Below are 18,996 nucleotides of genomic sequence, written 5' to 3'. Positions count from 1 at the left end.
CCTTCTTTTTTTCATTTTCAACCCAAATTGAATAATTACCGTCGTACCTTACCTTAATAAAAACTTCTAGCCTTTAACAAGGTAGAAAACAAAAATCTTTCTCCGACATAAATTTTGATCTTCTTTGCCCTAATTTTTATCAATTTTATTTTCACAAACTTGAGTATCCGAAATTGCAATCATTCCTATACAAATTCAAATAATCTGGCTTGCAGCATTTTTCTTGTTCCATCTGATCTTCAAATCTAGTGAACTACATTCCAATCCATCATTTCCGATTCCGTTTTGGCGCCAATATTTGACCGAGTCAGGACTGGTAAACTGTAAAACAACAAGCAAGCAAACATGGCGGCTGATAAGCGCTCACTCTACCAACTAGCTCCTACTCAGACACCTCCACCGCATATAAGGTAACGTTGTTTTGCCGTTAAAAAAGTCAACTAGTTACTTTTCTCACTTCTTGTCTTTATTAAGAGCTAATCGCGTTGCATTTTTATATTTCTAACAGAAAAACACTGGTCCAGGGTCGCCTAGAATCCCAAATTTCTAGCCCAGTAAGGTATGAACTCTTCGAAATTCTTCTGCATTCTACAAGGAAATCCTACCTTTACTTATTTTAGTCATGTACATCCCACACATGTAAGAAATCAAATGCGAGCTAAACCAGACAACATACTTATGTTTCAGCTGTTTTTATTTGCCATCTTGTTTTAGGCTTCAGAGTCCCCGGTCATTTCTTGGGTATCCTCAAGAGGCATATGATCCCATCGCTCAAGGTATCCTGTAGGCAAATGAACATGTGTATACATGGGAAATTGATGAGCGTGGCAGATTTCCACCTTTGGGCAACCCCATCTGAGAACTGGGTTGCACCAGGATGAAAATTGACCCGTGTTAGAGAAAGGGTTCACCCAAGTTAGACGGGTGAACCCTTGTGGTGGCTTGATTTCTTTCGGTTATTAAACTCAGGGTTGGGTATTTTGGGGGGTAAGTTTCTATCTTAAGTATTTTAGGGGGTATATAATTTTTTGATCTGCTTTTTGGTCATATTGAAGAGGGCTGGTGTTGCCAGGGGACATCGTTTATTTTTATTGTACAGCAATTAGACCAGTGCTATAGTTCTGCTCTCCAATCTTCCATCATGCATTACCTCTCTATCTAAGGAATGTTATCAAGAGAGTACAAAAGAGAGCTTTTTCATTTATTAGTCCTCAGTGGTCCTATAGTGACTGCCTTAACAGCTTCAATATTTCTACATTACACAATAGACGCGAGCAACACTGCACCAAGTTATTTAACAGTATTTTTCAAGTGACCACCAATTATTTAGTTTATTGCCTTTAATTAAATGTTCTAGATACAATTTAAGAAAGCACAGGCTCTATAACCTACCGCGCTTATACACTTACAGGTGCTGCTGCTCTTGGGTTTTCTATCATGTTTTAATTTTTTTAGACCTACACATGTACATTGAACAATATAATAATACACATTTAATTCAACCTATTAAACTGTTGTTATATATGCTTGTAAATATTCTTATCCTTATAGTGTTAGTTTTCAAAATTGGAAATTACACAATTCAGCTGATGGCTGCACATGTTGTTGTTTTGGGAATTAAACTATGAATATTTTTCTTCATCTGCTGAATGCCCCCCCTCCCACTTAATTTAATGATTATAATAAATAAATGTGTATAGCCTAGTTTTCCCAGCTTAGAGATGCCTTTCTTTAGTGTCCAGACAAAGTGGAATGCCAGGAACTGAGTCTATTGGGGTCCACAGTGTTATTCCTAACATCAGAATGTCTCTTGGGCTTAACAACACCAGTCAGCAAAATCCCAAAATGTGAGTGTTGAAATTCAAAATGTCTAGCGTTATACAAAGTACATGCTATTGGTTTCAGTTACTAATCCAAGATAATGTCAATACTAATGGTATTTTGAAAATAACGAGCCCTATTTACTTTTCACAATTGTTCTTTATTGTTTTTAGCAACAAGCCTTTATTTCTTTATTGTGCAGGTTACAGTTAGGCAAAGTTTAAGTAAAACAGGTAGCCAATACTTGCAGGAGTACAACAAAATCTAGGGCTAATACCAGTCTCTTTCTCTAAACAGTCCATGTAAGGCTTGGTCTTTAGTTACTTATTTTTACTAACCATTGCCACTCTTTCTTTGTTTATACCAGTCTCTGTAATTTTTTAGCATTTACATTTATTAACCATTTACTCCCCTGTATCTTCCAGATCACAATCTACACAACAGTCACTTCTAAGTCACCCCATCCCTGTAGTATCACCATCTGTGTTGCAACCCTCATCATCGTTATCCCTATCAGACAATGATGACGAGAACCTGGCCCAGCCCTTACCGACGACACCACCAAAGTCCCCAAAACAGGGCACAAGCCAGCCTGTTATATTAACAGATGCTAGCAGTCGGCATAAAACCCCAGAAAAAAGAGAAGTCCCTGTTGTGACAAGTGTTGTCACATCACCTGTCAGAGTAGTTTGCCATTCTCCAAGACGAGATAAGGGTGTGACTAGCAATGGTACGTCGGTGACGGGGCACACCGAGAGTGCTAGGAAGGTAGAGGTTGCAGGAGTACAAAGGATCAATGTAGAAAGAAGGAAAGAAGCAAACAATTGGGCTGCTCCCTTAAACATTAGTCAAGGTATGTAGTATTGAATTGAGGTTTGTTCCCACGTGCTGAGGGAAGGAAGGAGGGCTCAGTGTGTAGAATCAAAATGTGTGTAAGATAAGTGCAACAATGGGATGTTTTCTCTTGTACAACTTTTGTGCAAATCATCATATAACTAAAGTTATTATGCCATTAAAAAAATCTTCGAATAACCATTTCTATAAGCTGTAATAAAGCTGAAAAAAACTTTGTTGTGGCTCCATTCTTGATAACAAGTTTTCTTATTGATCTCATTGTTTAGATAGTCTTGACAGTGATGACGATGAAAGACATATTCCAACCATTGCTGGCAGTCCAGTAGATCCACATAGCAAAGCAATAAGAGTGGCACTTGATAACAATGACAAGAAGAATGGGGTGTCTCACCCCCCTTATGATCCGCAACAGTACAAAAGCTTTATGGGAGAAGTGGATGAGAATCAGGGCGGACCTGTGTTAGCAGGATTCAACAATGTCAAGCAGAACCTTTTTGATTACTCTGGTAATAAAAGCACAAACTTTTAAAACTAATGCTGCATTCACACCAAAACCATGTTTAGTTAAACAAGGTTTTTCTTTGCCTGATAACTTTAAACTGGTTTAAGTGTTGTTGTGAATGCGGTATAGGATGTGTATAATATATTGACTATCAACTCAAGATGGACATCCTCCCATTAAAGACAATTGAAAATTGATTGAAGATAAAAAAAAGCTTGCCATAATCTGTTAGCTCCATTCAGTCAGTCTGTAAAATATTAAAAGTTACATAACATCCTATTACTTTTATTGAGCTAATAACTCTTTGTTCAGTTGCAGATGTGTCGATAGCTTCAGATACTAGCAAAGTCAGGTAATGATAGGGATCATATGCATTTACATCTTTACAATTGTAGTGCAACTTCTAAACAAAATTTTTTTCTCTTTAGTGAAACTGGTGAGAAAAAGAAGAAAAAATCCAAAAGTGAGTGCAATTTTTTTCTTTTGATTGCCGTGAATGTTGACTTTAATTTGCTCACCCTGAGGTGTGTTCACAGCGCGTATTGTCCCATCACGCTACATGTCTACCTCGGCTTGTCAAAGCTCGGCAATGAAAGTTGCATCAAAGGTAACCGAAATTCAGGCATATAAAAGCATTGCTAAAAATGTTTTTATTCTCTCAGCTGTTGTGGTTGAGTTTATGTTGTACATTTAATCAGTAGACATCTTACAACCACATTTGATTTAAATCTGGCTTCAAACAAATATCTCTGACAACAAAATTTCATTTCAATTGGCAGAAAACTACCTCTGTTCAAAGAAAGCAAAAAGTCTCCTTTGCCTCAACAAGTAAAACCAAGAACAGGTCCTTGCATGATTCCAGTAAACTGGATATTACAGCTCCGCTCCAAAATCCCAATGCTAGAGGCAACAATATCATGACATCTACACCAGCTGTTGGCTCTATCGGCATAATACCAGGGCATCCAGGGGGGGACTTGGCAGCCCCTACACCCATTCTTCCACCTCAGAGTGTTTATAACACTGGGGGATTAGGCTACAAGGATAAGACAAAGAAGACACAGAAAATTAGAGGTATGCCAATCTAGTTTTAACTAGGTCTCTTGTACAACTGGGGAGTAGAACGACTTTAAAGTAAGAGGGTATTTTTGCCAACAACCACTAACAGCTAGATAATATTTTATGAGTCAGTTTTTATAGGTTAGAATCTCAGGGTGTGAATATCACTTTTGCTTCCTCTTTTTGCCTACTTCCTGCTGCCCAATTTTGTATTCCAATATTAATTTGACGTCACTTATCTGTTGACTTTCAGCTCAACCATTTGACAATATTGCGGCAGAGGGGACCCATCCGCAAGAGGTTTGTTAACACACAGTGTTGCCTGCTGTGATGTGAAATAAGTATAAAAGAAATAGGAAAAAGTAATTTCTAAAAAGCTAGTTGAATACTGATAATTTGTGCTTTTTTCTTCATACTTAAATCCTTTATGATAAATTACTTTTGTTTCCAAGAATTATATTCAAATTTTTTACCACCAATAACTCAGTCATCTTGTTTGAGGAGTGTGGTTGCATCAATTCAATTCAATGTTATTTCAATGTTATTTATATAAATACTGTGACAATTACTATGATATGTATGGCAATATGTTGTGGGGGTCATTGCTTTTGCTGTAAATTTATCTAGGCACCGGCTGGTCAAGGAGAGGTTTCTCAGCGACAGTTGGAGCTTCAGTATACCAGGCTTGTGCAATGGATCTTCCTTGAGTCAAAGGTAAATTTTTTTCCATTCATGGTTGTGATATCCTTTAACACATTGACCCCTCAACCGGCCTGTACCGGTTTTGGGAAGTACACACAACCCAAAAAATTCATAAATGCAAACTAAACACAACAAGATGAAGATACTCAGGCATCAGTCTGAGGGATAAATGGTCTTGAAGATATGCATCCAACCAAGGTGTTGGCAACTACTCTTAAGACAAATAATAGCCCAGGTTCTTTGACAAATTTCAAATCGAACAAGGAAAGAAAAGCAGAATCACCCCTCTCAATAAAACGCTCACAATACAACACAAGGGAAAGAGATCAGCAAACACAGCTCAAGACACAAATAGATACCTTTATTCTGATCCTCCAGGTTCATTTCCATGGCCTCAAAACACAATGTTCACTCCTTGAAGGCTTGTAAAACCACGAAGATGCCTTTACGTATTGCAAAGCATTCTGGGAGATCCAGGGGAAAATTCACGAGGGGAGGGCCAGTCAACACTCCTCTCCCCAAAGTCAGATAGTTTTTTATAAGTCTTTTCACCCTGAAGCCAAACAAATCAATTCCAGGTCATACAGACCCAGAATAGCAGTGTAAACAATTTTGGAATCAATTTGGTTTCAGAAGACAGCATTTAGGAGAGCTGTGGTTATTCATTAGAAAATTATTTTCTCATCCAGGAAAAGCCAAACAAGAAAAAATCATCATGAATCCACATTTGCTTGCAAATATCCATAAGCAAAGCACTCAATTATGCCCCGAAAGACTTCATGATGTCCTGAGACACTCTCCTAATATGCTCATAGCTGTATTTTTGATGAAAAATGCAAGCAACCATCAACTTGTGCTGGCTTCAGCACAACGACGAGGGATTAAAAGTGGGGACCCCAAAGCACTGTTGGAAAGCTTGGATACCGCTGACTAAGTGCAGCTGTGTTTGACTTTGACGGGCTGTATAAAACTCAGAATAGGGGGGAGGTATCGGTTTTCAGTCTGTTTTTTGTAAATTCAGCTTAAAAATAGCCAGGAGTCAATGGGTTAAACAACTTTCTATGGTTGTCTTGTGTGTAGGCCAAAAGTTCATTTGCTGCGCAAGAGAAACAAGCACAGGTAAGTGTCATTGTGATCTATATTTTTTGTAGTAAGGGCTAGTGAGTATGCAAATTGAAGCAAAGCGATAATTAAGATGATTCAACTTTTAAATTCTTGAACAGAGTCAGCTCTATTCTATGTGGCAAGAGAACGAGAAACTCAGAAGAGGAATTGCTGAGCTCGAATTGGAAGTAGATGCACAACAGAAGATGGAGGAACTTGACAAACAGTTGAATTTACAGGTACTGCTTCATGGAAACTGTTTCTGCCCCCATCAATGACCTTGATTTTTTTTGTCAACTGCTAAAATTTTAAAGTATGTGCAGTAAAGATGGAGACCAGTCTCACTATCTAGCCAATTGCAGCCTAGAAGATGCAGTGTCTTTGCAGGAGTTCCCCCATATTTTTCGCACCACAGAAGTCTGGAAACTTATAGCAGCTGGACCCTAGAGGGCATGTTTTGCAGTCGGGCCCTCTCAGCCACACCTTAATTATTGTTTTTAACTAATATTGGAAGACAAAAATAAAAAAATCACAACAAATTGCCATATGAATCCGATTAAAATGGATGCTTTCTTATTCTTTTTACTTGACAACAAAATGGTGGCTTTGGCTTGATATACTTTCGATAATCCTGTGAATGTTTGTTATTTTTTAAAGGAGATGTAAGGTATGCAGACAGCTTTTTTGTCTTAGATTATTGAAGAGCAGTCAGAAAGGATCTGTTTGTTTGCAAATTCTACTTTACTTTTACAGCAATCTGGCTTGGAGGCAGTGGATGTCAACTTACCTAAGCTAAAACAGGAATATCCTAAACTATCCAATGCTCTCGATACTACCAGGCACTATATGCCTGTCAATGGGGTGTTAATTCCAGACAGTCATGGTAAGAAACAATACTTGTCACTGTCTCTGCCCTAGAGCACTGTTTTGGGGTGCTCTAATTGAGGTCGTTCTATCGACTGACAAGACTTATTCTTATTTTTTGGACAGTAATACAATATATACTGTTGTTAAAGCCCAGCGGACCACAACTGGCTTTTTCCAAACCTAGAGAGGTTTGCCGCACACAACTTTGCTTTATGCTATAACTTGCCCTTTCAATTGTTTCTTGTTGAGGACCCAGTGCACCACAACCGGGTTTTTTTTCCTAAAGACATTTGTCCCCATGCAAATGCTTTTTCAAATGCCACATACGATTTTGCTTTATGCTATAACATGGCCTTTCACTTTTTTTTTATTGTAGGGGAACTCCTCGGTGCTTTAGACGAGAGCGAGAACCTTCTCGGTGAAATCGAGGCATTAACTCGACACCAGACTAATAAGGTAAAGAACGCCCTTGTTGCAGGCTTTTTCCCAGGATTTGCTAAGGGGAGGATGGGGTGGGGGTGCAGTTTAAGATATCACATGGAAAATTATCATATTTGATGATCCTTCAATAAGAAATGGACTACTTTTTTAGCGCGCCCTTCCCTCTCCTAGGTTCGCGCCTCATCCGGTTTCACTATTATCGCTGTTCGTGACGATATACTAGGCAATTATTGGATGATGTTTTGGGTTATCCAGAATAATCAGTAAGTGGAATCAGCCGAGGCTGAAGGCCGCGAGAAATTGTTTCTTCTGTATATCACAATAAAAACATACTTTCCCGGAGGAATAATTTATTGTCGATTTGCACAAAGGCCAATAATTCAAGTGTACTCCACAAAAGCTTGAAATCTAAACGCTCAAAATATCCCAAGATGCATTGGACTCAATAATCAGTAAGGACATCCTTTTGAAAAGGACATTCTTTGGATAAATACTTTCTGTAAAGAATCTTTTTGTAAATTTTACCTTGCTTTATGGCCCATGTACCTATGGAACCTAGTTCCTATGTGCATTAAAAGTAACAGCTATGTAGGTGTCATACGGTACTTGCAGCTCATATAAACTGATAAAACCAACTAAGAAATAATTGACTTGTCCTGTTTCCTTTAAGGTGTCAAACTTCTCCAAAGAAATATCTACTCTTGATAAGATCACAGGCACCGAGGCCGAGGAACACTCCAGGTGAGATCATTACCCTGTACACTAAGACCATCGTGTGCCCCAGTCTCCTAATTTCGAATCAGTAAGGGAGTTTTAGCAAGGGCGACGGAAAAGAGCATGGCGGCAGCAGAAAACGATAGAGATCAAACCCAGATCTGGTAAAATTTTTCTACAACTATCTGTTTTCACTAAAGTAAGGTTCGAGTATTATTTTTGTTTCTTTGGAAGTAATGAATTCTAGTTCTCTTTATTATAAACAACTAGTTTAGAATTGAGGATTCAGCGTGATGATACTTTTTTCGGTCGCGTGTTCATAGCCGTTGCCATCTACCCTGCTCAAACACCCTATTGGAGGGGAAGGATAACTTCGAGTTATTGGTAGAGTGGTTTTCAAAAACCTGTGAAATACTATTTAGTTTATGTTTTACTAATACACTGTAATGACTTTGTTCTCTTTTGATCTGGCTTGACTATTACACTTTAACAATTACATTTCAGTGAAATTGCAAGAGTATCAACATTTTGTTCTTTGCTCGTCACTAGAAAACTACAGTATCATTTACGTTTGTTTTGTTTTTTTGTATGCCAGATGCCAAGAGCTTCTAGCCGCTACTTTGACATTAGCGACGCAGGAGAGAAGCTTACAAGCGCAAATTATACAAAGCTCATAACATGGAACTCGGCCTTGAGAACTAATGTTGTCTGTGTACTATTTATTTGTACTAGAGCAGGGAGGTGTGACATCTCCCTGGTAAAAAACATCTTAAAAAGTGGTTTGGAATAAATCAAGTCGAAGGAAGCCCTTGCAAATATAATTTCTCCCCAATTCAAGTATTGACAGTTTAATTCTTAAATCTAATTGGATATGTATTAGCATTATAACAGGCTTTGTCCAAATCTGTTTTTGCGGATTGCCGTCCATGTGTGACAAATTAGGTAAAGCCTCGTAGAAAACACGCTACCCTTGACTGGTGGTCGTGGGAGCAAAACAGTGTCGGCAAGGCAAGGCGATGTTTGTACGGTGCTTGATCATAGCTTCATAAAATGCCATCGCATGGAGAGGGAGTGAAAAACTAAGCCTTTGGTTGTTGTGGCTTTTAAAAAAAACTGAAACCCACGTTATCAGACCAGAGAGACGTGAAAGATTCGCCCTTTATTTGAAGTGTACAGTTTGACGCTTTTCCTCAAATCATAATTCTTTATACATATGTTACAACTCATAATAAATCTGGAACCTAATAATTATTAAAAATTCTAGTTATATATCTGATATACTTGCGTGAAAACACAACTTCTGCCAATACATGGTGGCGGCAGCGAAAAACCAAAACAACCCAAAACATATAAATATTGAAAAGTAGACTTTACGCTATTGTTTGCCAGAAAACTGTTCCCTCCTTAGCAAACTATAACGGGTAATTGCCCCCTTTCCCGGTTCCATCGCCAACTTAAACGCAAATGTGAAATAGCCAAACAGCGTGGTAAAAGAAGGGCAGTGACATGTTTGAGCGGTGTTTCCTGCTATCCAAAACCGACGTCATCTTCTCCCCTTCTTCAGAGACAAAAGTTCATCGTTGAGACGAGTGATCTCATCCCCTAAAGTGTCCAGGTTCTCCTGAGGAGAAAGGCGATTCCGATAAGGAATTTTGTTTAAATAGCAAAAATATTATGAGTATATTTCAGATTATTGGCTGTATTACCTTAAGATTATATATATCAGTTAAAAACCTAGGTTCTCGGGTCTTAACACTTCCTTAATAGTATTGTGGAGGGTCATATCATTGTGTATTGTGGGGATTGACTGTATTACTTTGACGGTCATAACCTTAGTATTGTGGGGGATTGAGTGTATTACCTTGAGGGCTTCAACCTCGAGTATTGTGGAAATTGACTGTATTACCTTAAGAGACATATCCTTGGGGATTAACTGCATTACCTTCAGGGTCATATTTTTAAGTATAGTGTCCTCTAGCACGGCTTGTAGCTTCTTATTGATCTCAAGTGACAGCTCCAGAGTCATGTTGTGGTCGATGGGTTTGGAGGAGTACAGAGATGCCATGATACCACCATGACGAGATAACTGGGCCTGCAATATAAGGGAGCGTCAGACCGCTTATGGGACACATTATGGATTAGTACAACACTAAGATGGATGTTTGCGTTACACACATTTCTAAAGGTGTCATGCATTGTTACCTTGTTTACATCAGACTTGGGGGGAGCCAACATACCAGCTTCCTCTCTCAGGGCATAATACTGGATTATCCTACAAAAACAAAAGTAATACCCAAAATTGATCTCCAATTATGGTGATACACTTGCTAAGTAATTCACTAAAATATCCTTCCAAAAAGGGAAGAGTTGGAGAGGAAGGTTAACATAAAATTCAGAGGAAATACGGAGGAAAAAAGGGGCATGGCAAAGCGGCATAATCCCTCAAAGAGTCTTAAACTTTGTTTCTGGCAGGATATTTCAAGATTTCTCCAAATAATTTTTCTCCCATTGTAGAAGGAAATCAATTACAAAGGTGTGCCTTCAAGGCCTCTTTGTGATTAGTACCTGGTCTTTTTCTGTATTTCATCCACCAGTGTACTGATATGTTCCTCCATAAACTCCAGTTTCTCGTTCTTCTTGGCATGGATTCTCTGCAGTCTGCATATTTTATCCACCAGTATTTTTTTGTCGATTTCTAGCTCTTGGCCTGTCCGTGTTCCTAGTTGGACGGGCTGGACAATCTTGACTGAATCGTGGGTATGAATCTGGTTGTATAACAGGAATGCTATTAAGTAATACTTTTTATACACTCACATACTATCTATTGAGATAGATGGTGAGTAGCGAAAAAAGCCGTTGCTTTTTGCGACAAAAGCGGTCATTTATTTGAAGGTAGAATGTGAGTGGATTTTTACTAAAACAATTAGACTACCCGTTCTCGTTTTTAATGAGTCAAATAGTCAACTCAGCGCTACGCGATGGGTACTTCTTCTCTTACCCCTGAGTCTGTGACACTAGCTGTAAGGGCTGGGTTCTGGAGTGTGGTCGGAGAGCTACAATTACTGCTGCTGACAATCTTGTCTAGAGAGTTTGTTGATGAAGACTTGGAGTCATTGTTACCATTTTGCAGATTTTCTTGATTCGATTCCATCTTCTCCACTTGCCTACATGATAAGGAATGCAAATAAAAAGGTAATTAACAATAAATTGTGAAAATGAACTGCATCAATGCATACCTTCGTGACTGCTGTAATTGCCTGGTGAGGTCCTTTATGGTTGAGGCATTCTTCCTCTTTGCTACCTGAAGCTCGTCCTTGGCCTCCTCCAATGCTAAGGTTAGATGTTCAACTACAAAGCAAACAAATGAAGTAATGGCCCAACAGAGTGAGGCTACAAATAATCCCACATGTGTATTGTTGTCACAAACTCTCATTGAGGATGGGCCCAGAGGAATATTGGCTTTGTCTTCATATGCATCACTTTGGCTGTGCAACTTGAAGGACAAATCCTAGTGCCCTTATCCAAGAAGACTGGTATCAAAAGAGGAACAATGTAAAACTAATTTGTAACGCCAAATAGCATAAAAACGTTACAGCAACAGGGCCCTAGCAGGGGTTGGGGCACTCGGGGCATGTGCCCCCCCCTCCCCTTATTTTTTTAAAAAATATAAGGAAATGACCAGTAGTGTGCCCCCAAACTTAGGCAATTGGGTCGAGGGGCCAGTGCGCTAAGAAACTAGGCCATCCACGCTTCCTGTCTTTACTCAAGAATATAAGAAGCAAGCATCTAATCAATGTTACTAAGGGAACATACCAGTTTTAGTTTTCTCCTCAACACACTTGGCTAATTCAGCGAACTCCTGTTCTTTGGTTGCTTTGTCAATTTTGTATTCACTCTCCTGAAACCACAAACACACAAAAAAAGACGCCTAGTATGACACTACAAAAAGTGTGTCACGTCTAATTGTGATACTATACTTTTTCCATATGATACAAAACCGAGGACTGCACACCCCCTAAAAACCCTGGGTATGTGCATGTTAGCCAACTAATCACATAGGAGCAAGACACAATCACTTCAGCAAAATAACACATGATCAACTGGACATACCATTTTGGATTTAAGAATTCTAAGCTCTCCTAGTTGTTCTTCTAGCTTTCCTTTCTCAACAAATATGACATCATACTGAAATGGAATACAATAGGTATATACAATGTTATAAATCATCAAATTTGAAAGACCACATATTGTTGCTGTCCGATAGCTTGTACTGACCTTGGACTGCACCCCATTGACCTCTGACTGCAACTGTGCATTCTTAGCTGTCAGCTTCTCTGTGAACTCCAGCAGCTTAGACTGATGGCTATGGCCACCGCTGATGTCAGCTTCTAAGTCTGCTATGCATGCTTTCTGCTTTGCAATCTCTTCTTCCAGTATTGCAACTTTCTCTACCTCACTGCATATAAATTTCATTATCTCAATTTCATTACCCTTGTAGCATGAAAAAAGCTATGTTGCACTCAACGTACAACAAAGTTATAACCAATTTGATAAAATATGGTGGAACCCTGGAACCCTAGAAATCCCCCCCCCCCCACACACAAAAAAAATGGCAAGCCCTTGCTATTGGATTGAAAACATGTGCCCTATACCTGTTGTATCTGTCCTTGTAATCTAAGGCGTCTTGTAATTCTTTCTTCATGGAGTGATTCTCTTTGGTAATTGACACTGCTGCTTTTTCATGTTCAGCTATCTTAATGGCATACTGTGATAATTTATCTTCAAGCTTGCTAATCTATGATAAACATGAGCAAACTATTAACATCTGTTATAATAGGAGTCTGTTGTAGCAAAATCTCAACCAATTGTTGAAAAGAAAACATTTTTCTCATAATAGTAGGATGTTTTTGGATGGTGTGACATATTTTGCACATTACTGTAAACAGATTTCTCACCTTATTTTTGCTCTCTTGAAGAGCTTCTTGTTGCTTTGTCTGGTTCTCTTTCAATGACTCTAACTCTACTAATCTCATTCTGTGTACCTTAAAGATGAAATATAAAACACAGTCCACTTTCTGTAGTAGTTTTATCTCAGAGGATAGACCGATGGCACAATTGCCCATACCACGCCCTTCTAGGGGGGACGTTGGGGCTTGTGGTATTGCGGTAATGCACAGTATTGCAGAAATATACAATCCACTTACTGTGGCACTGTTATCAGTGAATAAACCAAGGGGGTATCTACTCCCTACCAGGCCCTCCTATACTGGTCAGAAATATACAATACAATCCACCTAATGTGGGACTGTTATCAGTATATAAACCAAGGAGGTATCTACACCATACCATGCCCTCCTATACTGGTCAGAAATATACAATACAATCCACCTAATGTGGGACTGTTATCAGTATATAAACCAAGGGGGTATCTACACCATATCATGCCCTCCTATACTGGTAAAAAATATACAATACAATCCACCAATGTGAGTCTTTTATTAGTGGATAGACCAACGGGTCAACTACACCCCACCCTAGTTACCTCATCTTGATCGGCAATCTCCTGCTCATGTTTCCTGAGTTCATCTTCCTTCTGCTTGAGTTTGTGGTCTAAGCTGTTAGACTTCATTTCCTCTGATTCCTGTGAACATTTAATATGACTGATCAGATGAAAAAAAATATATATAAAAAATAAACCATATTGGAAAAAGATAAATAAGGATGAAATGAGGATTTCTGATAAATAAATAAATGTAATAACAAGGTGCCTTGTCTGATTCCAGTTTGATAGTAATGAGGTGAAGCACTTTATTCCATGCTTGGTGTTTATGCTCTCAAAAGCTACAGATTCCTCATATCTGCAGCAAAGAGACTCTTGTATACAGGATACTTGTATACTTGATGAATACAGGACTAAAGCTACATACTTAACTGCATTTTCTTAGCCAATGGGGCTCAAGGATTTGAGATAAATTCAAACAGAATATCAAGCCATTTTTGTCAATGGATGTATGTAACAGGAAATTATTGAAGCAATAGTTTTGGTGTTTTTTTAAATTTGTAAAAATACCTGTAATCATGTGTTGTGTTTCAGTTGAAATATCTTTAATGGAAACTGTCAGATTTTAAATTTTCCAAAAGGCGCCAAATTATGTAGCATGGAACAATGGCCTTATAGCACATGATATGTGTAATTTTGTACCTGATATTTCTTGATCAAGGCTTGGCAATTAGCACGGATCATTTCACCCTCTTCCTTTGCCTCCTTGAGCTTGTTAGTAACTTGAGTTAGCTTAGTCTTGGTCTCCTATCAATGATGGATCAGTTGATAAATGAGCTCAACCAAGCAATAGGTGGTTGAAAGTAAAGGAGAAAGAGATAATTCACAATTATACCATTTCCATTGAGGTGGATAGTGGCAAAATATCTATATACCTTGTGAGCCTCCAGTTCCGCCTTAAGCTTGTTCTGAGCCCATTTGACTTTGACAGCATCAGAATTCATCTCCTCTTTCAGCTTAGAGTATTCCTTAGTTTGTGACAAGAAGTCTTTGTCCTGACAGAAAAATAGAGTAACCTGTACTTATAGTAAAGAAATACAGACAGTAACATTCTTATTCCTAAATAAATTATAAATTGTACCTTTTCTTCTAAATCTTGCTGTGTCTTATTCAGTTCTGCTTGAATACTTTTTAATTTGCCCCTCAGTTTTTCAATTTCCTGAAAGAAAATGCAAACCACCTATACTACCCTTGGGGATGCCAAGATGGAACAAGGGGAGAAAAAATGAAACAGCCAAAATATTATCCTGAATAACTTAAAAAGGGAAGGAAGATGAAGGATTCTCGGACAGGCAAACAAGACAACTGAGGGCACAAGTTCGCAGCTCAAATTGAAACAAAAGGACCTAACTGTATGTACTGTAGAGAAGCAGGTCTGTACCAAGGATTTACAGAGAGAGGTGCACTTTCTTATCATTCTAATCATATCCTTAAAGGATAGTAATAACGATATATTTCAATAAGTAATACCCCACTTTTGGTGGTAAAAGGCGTGCACCTTTCCAAACCTTCTTTAAACAGTTCCTTTGGGAACGCTAAGCTTCTGGTATTGTGTCATACCTTTCCACTCTCAGTCTGCCTCACAAAAAGCAATTCCTTTTCAACAAAGACCTTTTTCTTGTCTTCATTTATTTGGATTAACTTGGAAGTTAGAGTCTCCTTGTCTTTTAATGCCTCTTCGTACATCTTTGTAACCTGAGAGAGTTGCAGAGATTGTATAAGAATCAGATTAGAATAAGGAGGTGAAAAAAGTGCTACAAACTTTTACAAAATTGACAAATAATTATCCAAGCAATAAATGTTATCATTGGAATAACATATTGTAAGTTTGCATTCCAGCTGTAGAAATCTCATACTGGAGATATAAATATCTTAAGGGAATTCGTCTACTACAGAAACTTGTCTCAAAAGCCACAGTAACCATCTCTCTAAAAACGAGCAGTTCCTATGTTTTATCTGTTTGTGTCACTGTTTACTTATGTGTTTGGGGGTATGGGGGAGAGGGTTGCCTTACCTGGTCAACTCGGAACACCATTTCCTTTTCCAGTGAGGATATTGCTCTCTTGGCAAACTGATCATGTTTGTCCAACTTCTCCTTGTATGTGTGAAGCTCGCCCTCCTGAGCCTTCTCGTTTTCCTCAAGTTCTTTTATACGAGCACATAGTGCTTCCCTTTCATCAACCCTCTCTAAATGGAGCTTAGCCAGCTCGGTAGATAACTTATCTCTTTCCTTTTGAGCTTTATCAAGTTCATTAGTTGTGCTGGAATATTAAAGAACATGAATACAATTTTATGAACCTAAGATTTAAGCAAACATAAACAGACTGTCCCATATTTCAAATTCCCATCCAACCAATTTTTGTCTGAGAGAAACACTTGTGACCCAGCAAGGGAAAACATACACTAGAGAAAAAGCGTTCGGGCTATGAACGAAAAATATCGTTCGACGGATTATGCAGAATGCTTTAACGATATTCAGAATTATATCAGGTTTCTCCGAGGACAAGGTCGTTTGTCCGAAGGGAATATCGTTCATCCGAAGACAAGATAGTTCTCCGTTTTTAAAATTGTTCATCACCGAGGTTAATACTCGAAGGCAAGAACGTCCTCCGATTTTCAAGATCGTTCATCCGAAGGAAAGATCGGCTTCACAAAGACATTGAACTTCTTTCAGGGATTTGAAAAAAGTTTATCAGTGCGAGAAACCCCGAAGGAAAAAAGGTTTTTCCGATTTTGATAATCGTTACCACAAAGACAACATCCCTCTTTCGAAAAATGCTTGGTTTGCTAATTTTTAATTTTAAATTTTAATTTTAGTCTATGTGACATTAAAGTTGCAGTTTAACAAGATGTTGTTTTGCAAAGACAAATTAGCTGACTCGCTTTCTTAGTTTGCTTACGGCTCATAATCATTTTCAACACTTCACCTATTGTGATGATCGCAAATTAAAGCTTAGATATAGGAGATTGCTTATTAGGGGCAGTCGTATTGATGCGCGAGTTCATTAGCAAGCGCAAAGCTGTCACAGTAAAGTTGTTGTTGCCATTAACATTTTGTTGTTTTGAAAAGACCAGAAAATGTCAACAGCCGACTCGCTTTCTTAATTTGCATAGGGCTCAAACAAATCGATGGTCGAACTTTGCGGATCGCGACTATCCTAATGGCAAAGGAAAACTGAGATATAGAGGATTCTTTTGGGAGAGGTCTGTTTGATGCGCGAGCGAGAACCGTCATATTGTTGTCGTGAACGTTAACATGTCGTTGTAATGTTGTTGTATTGCAAAGACAAATAGAGTCGACTCGCTTTCTTAGTTTGCATACGGCAAATATCAAGGACATTCTGCAAACTTAAGAGTGTTCTTCTGAATTTCTAGGGAGATCTTCCGAATTTTAGAGAACGATCTTCCGAACTTTAGAGCGTTTTTTTCGAATTTGAAGGGAACGAACTACGAATTTAAAAAACGTTCTTCCAATTGTGCCCCGGGAACAAGAACGATATAACGAAGCAACATCGTTCCCTCATTATTAACAATATCGTTCCTTCATTATAGAAAAAGCATTCATTGATCTTCCAGATTTGCCCAAAAACATTTTTCGCTAGTGTACGTTTTCCCTTGCAGGGTCACACTTTTTAAATGTTGATGAAGTTGATGGGGGTAGCCCCGCCCACCTCTTTTGGAATGAATTGTATCATTCTTGGATGGAATGGGAGAGAGCAGAAATTGAACAATATGGAGAAGTGTATGCAATTGACAGTGTTATCTGAACGGTTATAATTTAAAAATAAACATTATTCAGAGGATTTTCATGCTGTAATGTATGCCCATCATAGGACTACCTCTGGCAGGGTAAATGGTTGACAGCACCCCAAGATTATCAAATCAAGCTCGCCCTATCACAGACATGTTACAACAAGTATTGTGACTGAGTACAGACAGATCTCCTAGACAGTTTTATGTAGCAGACGGTACACATAGATATGTCAATAAAGCCTAGTATCGTATTACCCTTTAAAATAGCTCCTCATAAACCAACCTTTTTAGCTTGTCTTTACTAAAATTTGATTCTTTGATCAAACTGTCCAACTCTGCTTTTAGTTCTTCGTTTACTTGACTTAAACGATAAATTTTCGAGTCTGCCTCCTTATGTACAGTTTGCAGTCTCTCGCACGCCGTTCGCTCCCGCTGTAGAGATGATTCATATTCCTCCTGTAGCTTTAGAAGTTCATTTTTCATGTGTCCATACTCACTTATGATTAATTTATCGTTTGGAATTTTCTCATGTTTGATTTCGCTTGATAAATCGATGATGTTCGTTTCTGAATTCTCTTTCTTATCACCTTCATCATTAGTGTAGGTTGAGTGAATCTCTAAATTAGATTCCCCATTTACCGCTGTCTCTTCCCCTTCAACGGAACCCGTGCTTGTCTTCTCTTCTTTTTCCTCTTCATATTCGATGGTAGGTGTTTCTGCTTCGTCCGAAGGTAGAGACATCGACGCTCAATTCCACAAGCCTACAACACCTTCGATTAACTCCCATTCAGAATAATTCCACTCGCAAAATCAACTGCCATTGAAGAAAGAACGCCAGGCTTGCTTACTAGTCACTAGTATCCCAAACAACTATTTGAACTTTAACAGGGACAAAATAGTCACCTAGTGTTGTTTAAAATTGTACCGGGTCTAGATTTAAATAGAAGTGCTGTTTTCAAATTAAAAAAAAACTTCTACACTACTGAGACAGATACCCTCAGCATTCAAGTCCAAATGTATCTTCCTGTACGAAATATTCAGTTTTTGAAGTTTGTGAAGCAATCAAGTAGTTTTAGCAGCCCATGGTAAATGCGAATTATTCTGATAGCATTTTTTCATCCTCTCCAAAATCATAGAAATGCTTCGAGACGAATCCAATATGGCGGCGAGATCACGTCATCACAATATCACGTGTTCTGTTCCGGAAGCGTCCCGCGGGGACAGTTCTGAAAAACGCAAGACTGGTTCCAGTACCGCGCGTTTAAACCAGCCTTTTTGTTTTGAAATGGCGGCGTTTTACCGGCAAACTGTCACATTTTGGCGAATGCTAAGAAAACTAGATCAAACCTAAGGCTAAAATTTTCTTTATGACTCCCTCATTATCAAAAAAATCTGTTATCTTTTGTACAGTATGGTTTTAATGCTGTACAGTAAGTCGAAACAGCGACCGAAGTCGGCCTTTCGTACCTTTACTCGAACGATTCAACACTTAGATTTTGTTTATTTTCGCCAGAACACGCGCATGCGCATACGTTATTCAGCACTGTCTCCCGCGGGTAAAGGGACATCCAGGCTATTGCCAGGTTCCACCTGTCCACCCCTCCCCTGACCTTCGAGA

At 38.6% G+C, this 18,996-nt stretch overlaps 2 protein-coding genes across 3 annotated transcripts; one reads left to right on the top strand and one right to left on the bottom strand.

The window, feature by feature from the left end:
* Nucleotides 1-6: 6 nt before the first annotated feature.
* Nucleotides 7-9,334, top strand: LOC5514651 (QWRF motif-containing protein 9). 2 transcript variants are annotated; one of them, XM_001634776.3, is made up of 18 exons: nucleotides 7-410; nucleotides 509-559; nucleotides 715-776; nucleotides 1,736-1,847; nucleotides 2,247-2,674; nucleotides 2,943-3,182; nucleotides 3,491-3,530; nucleotides 3,607-3,641; nucleotides 3,715-3,785; nucleotides 3,958-4,252; nucleotides 4,491-4,537; nucleotides 4,865-4,951; nucleotides 6,020-6,058; nucleotides 6,163-6,282; nucleotides 6,797-6,926; nucleotides 7,287-7,366; nucleotides 8,022-8,092; nucleotides 8,661-9,334. In XM_001634776.3, the coding sequence occupies exons 1-18, from the start codon at nucleotides 346-348 to the stop codon at nucleotides 8,740-8,742; spliced, it is 2,055 nt and encodes a 684-aa protein (XP_001634826.2). In that variant the 5' UTR covers nucleotides 7-345; the 3' UTR covers nucleotides 8,743-9,334. The 2 variants fall into 2 exon arrangements, with proteins under 2 accessions (XP_001634826.2, XP_032240175.2); XM_032384284.2 differs by lacking the exons at nucleotides 7-410; nucleotides 715-776.
* On the bottom strand, nucleotides 9,206-18,565 carry LOC5514650 (coiled-coil domain-containing protein 186). The gene is made up of 18 exons (XM_048728724.1): nucleotides 17,662-18,565; nucleotides 15,640-15,886; nucleotides 15,186-15,320; nucleotides 14,707-14,784; nucleotides 14,501-14,620; nucleotides 14,268-14,372; nucleotides 13,608-13,706; nucleotides 13,021-13,107; nucleotides 12,718-12,860; nucleotides 12,341-12,521; nucleotides 12,176-12,250; nucleotides 11,879-11,963; nucleotides 11,302-11,413; nucleotides 11,064-11,229; nucleotides 10,631-10,830; nucleotides 10,268-10,337; nucleotides 10,008-10,157; nucleotides 9,206-9,686 (listed from the first exon to the last, which is right to left on the bottom strand). The coding sequence occupies exons 1-18, from the start codon at nucleotides 18,117-18,119 to the stop codon at nucleotides 9,609-9,611; spliced, it is 2,589 nt and encodes an 862-aa protein (XP_048584681.1). The 5' UTR covers nucleotides 18,120-18,565; the 3' UTR covers nucleotides 9,206-9,608.
* Nucleotides 18,566-18,996: the final 431 nt, after the last annotated feature.

This window comes from Nematostella vectensis, chromosome 6 (assembly GCF_932526225.1).
Source record: "Nematostella vectensis chromosome 6, jaNemVect1.1, whole genome shotgun sequence".
NCBI classification, from domain to species: domain Eukaryota; kingdom Metazoa; phylum Cnidaria; class Anthozoa; order Actiniaria; family Edwardsiidae; genus Nematostella; species Nematostella vectensis.
The sequence above is the reverse complement of the archived record's forward strand: the minus strand, read 5'-3'. Positions and strand labels throughout refer to the sequence as shown.

What these genes read in the sequence shown, in the direction of transcription:
- LOC5514651 (XM_001634776.3), top strand. Translation starts at nt 346, where the DNA reads ATGGCGGCTGATAAGCGCTCACTCTACCAACTAGCTCCTACTCAGACA. An exon ending in CGCAAGAGAAACAAGCACAG is followed by an intron (nt 6,059 to 6,162) that starts GTAAGTGTCATT and finishes ATTCTTGAACAG; the next exon opens with AGTCAGCTCTATTCTATGTG. An exon ending in GTTAATTCCAGACAGTCATG is followed by an intron (nt 6,927 to 7,286) that starts GTAAGAAACAAT and finishes TTTTTATTGTAG; the next exon opens with GGGAACTCCTCGGTGCTTTA.
- LOC5514650 (XM_048728724.1), bottom strand. Translation starts at nt 18,119, where the DNA reads ATGTCTCTACCTTCGGACGAAGCAGAAACACCTACCATCGAATATGAA. An exon ending in GGCAGACTGAGAGTGGAAAG is followed by an intron (nt 14,785 to 15,185) that starts GTATGACACAAT and finishes ATTTTCTTTCAG; the next exon opens with GAAATTGAAAAACTGAGGGG. An exon ending in CCTTGATCAAGAAATATCAG is followed by an intron (nt 13,707 to 14,267) that starts GTACAAAATTAC and finishes AAATGTTCACAG; the next exon opens with GAATCAGAGGAAATGAAGTC.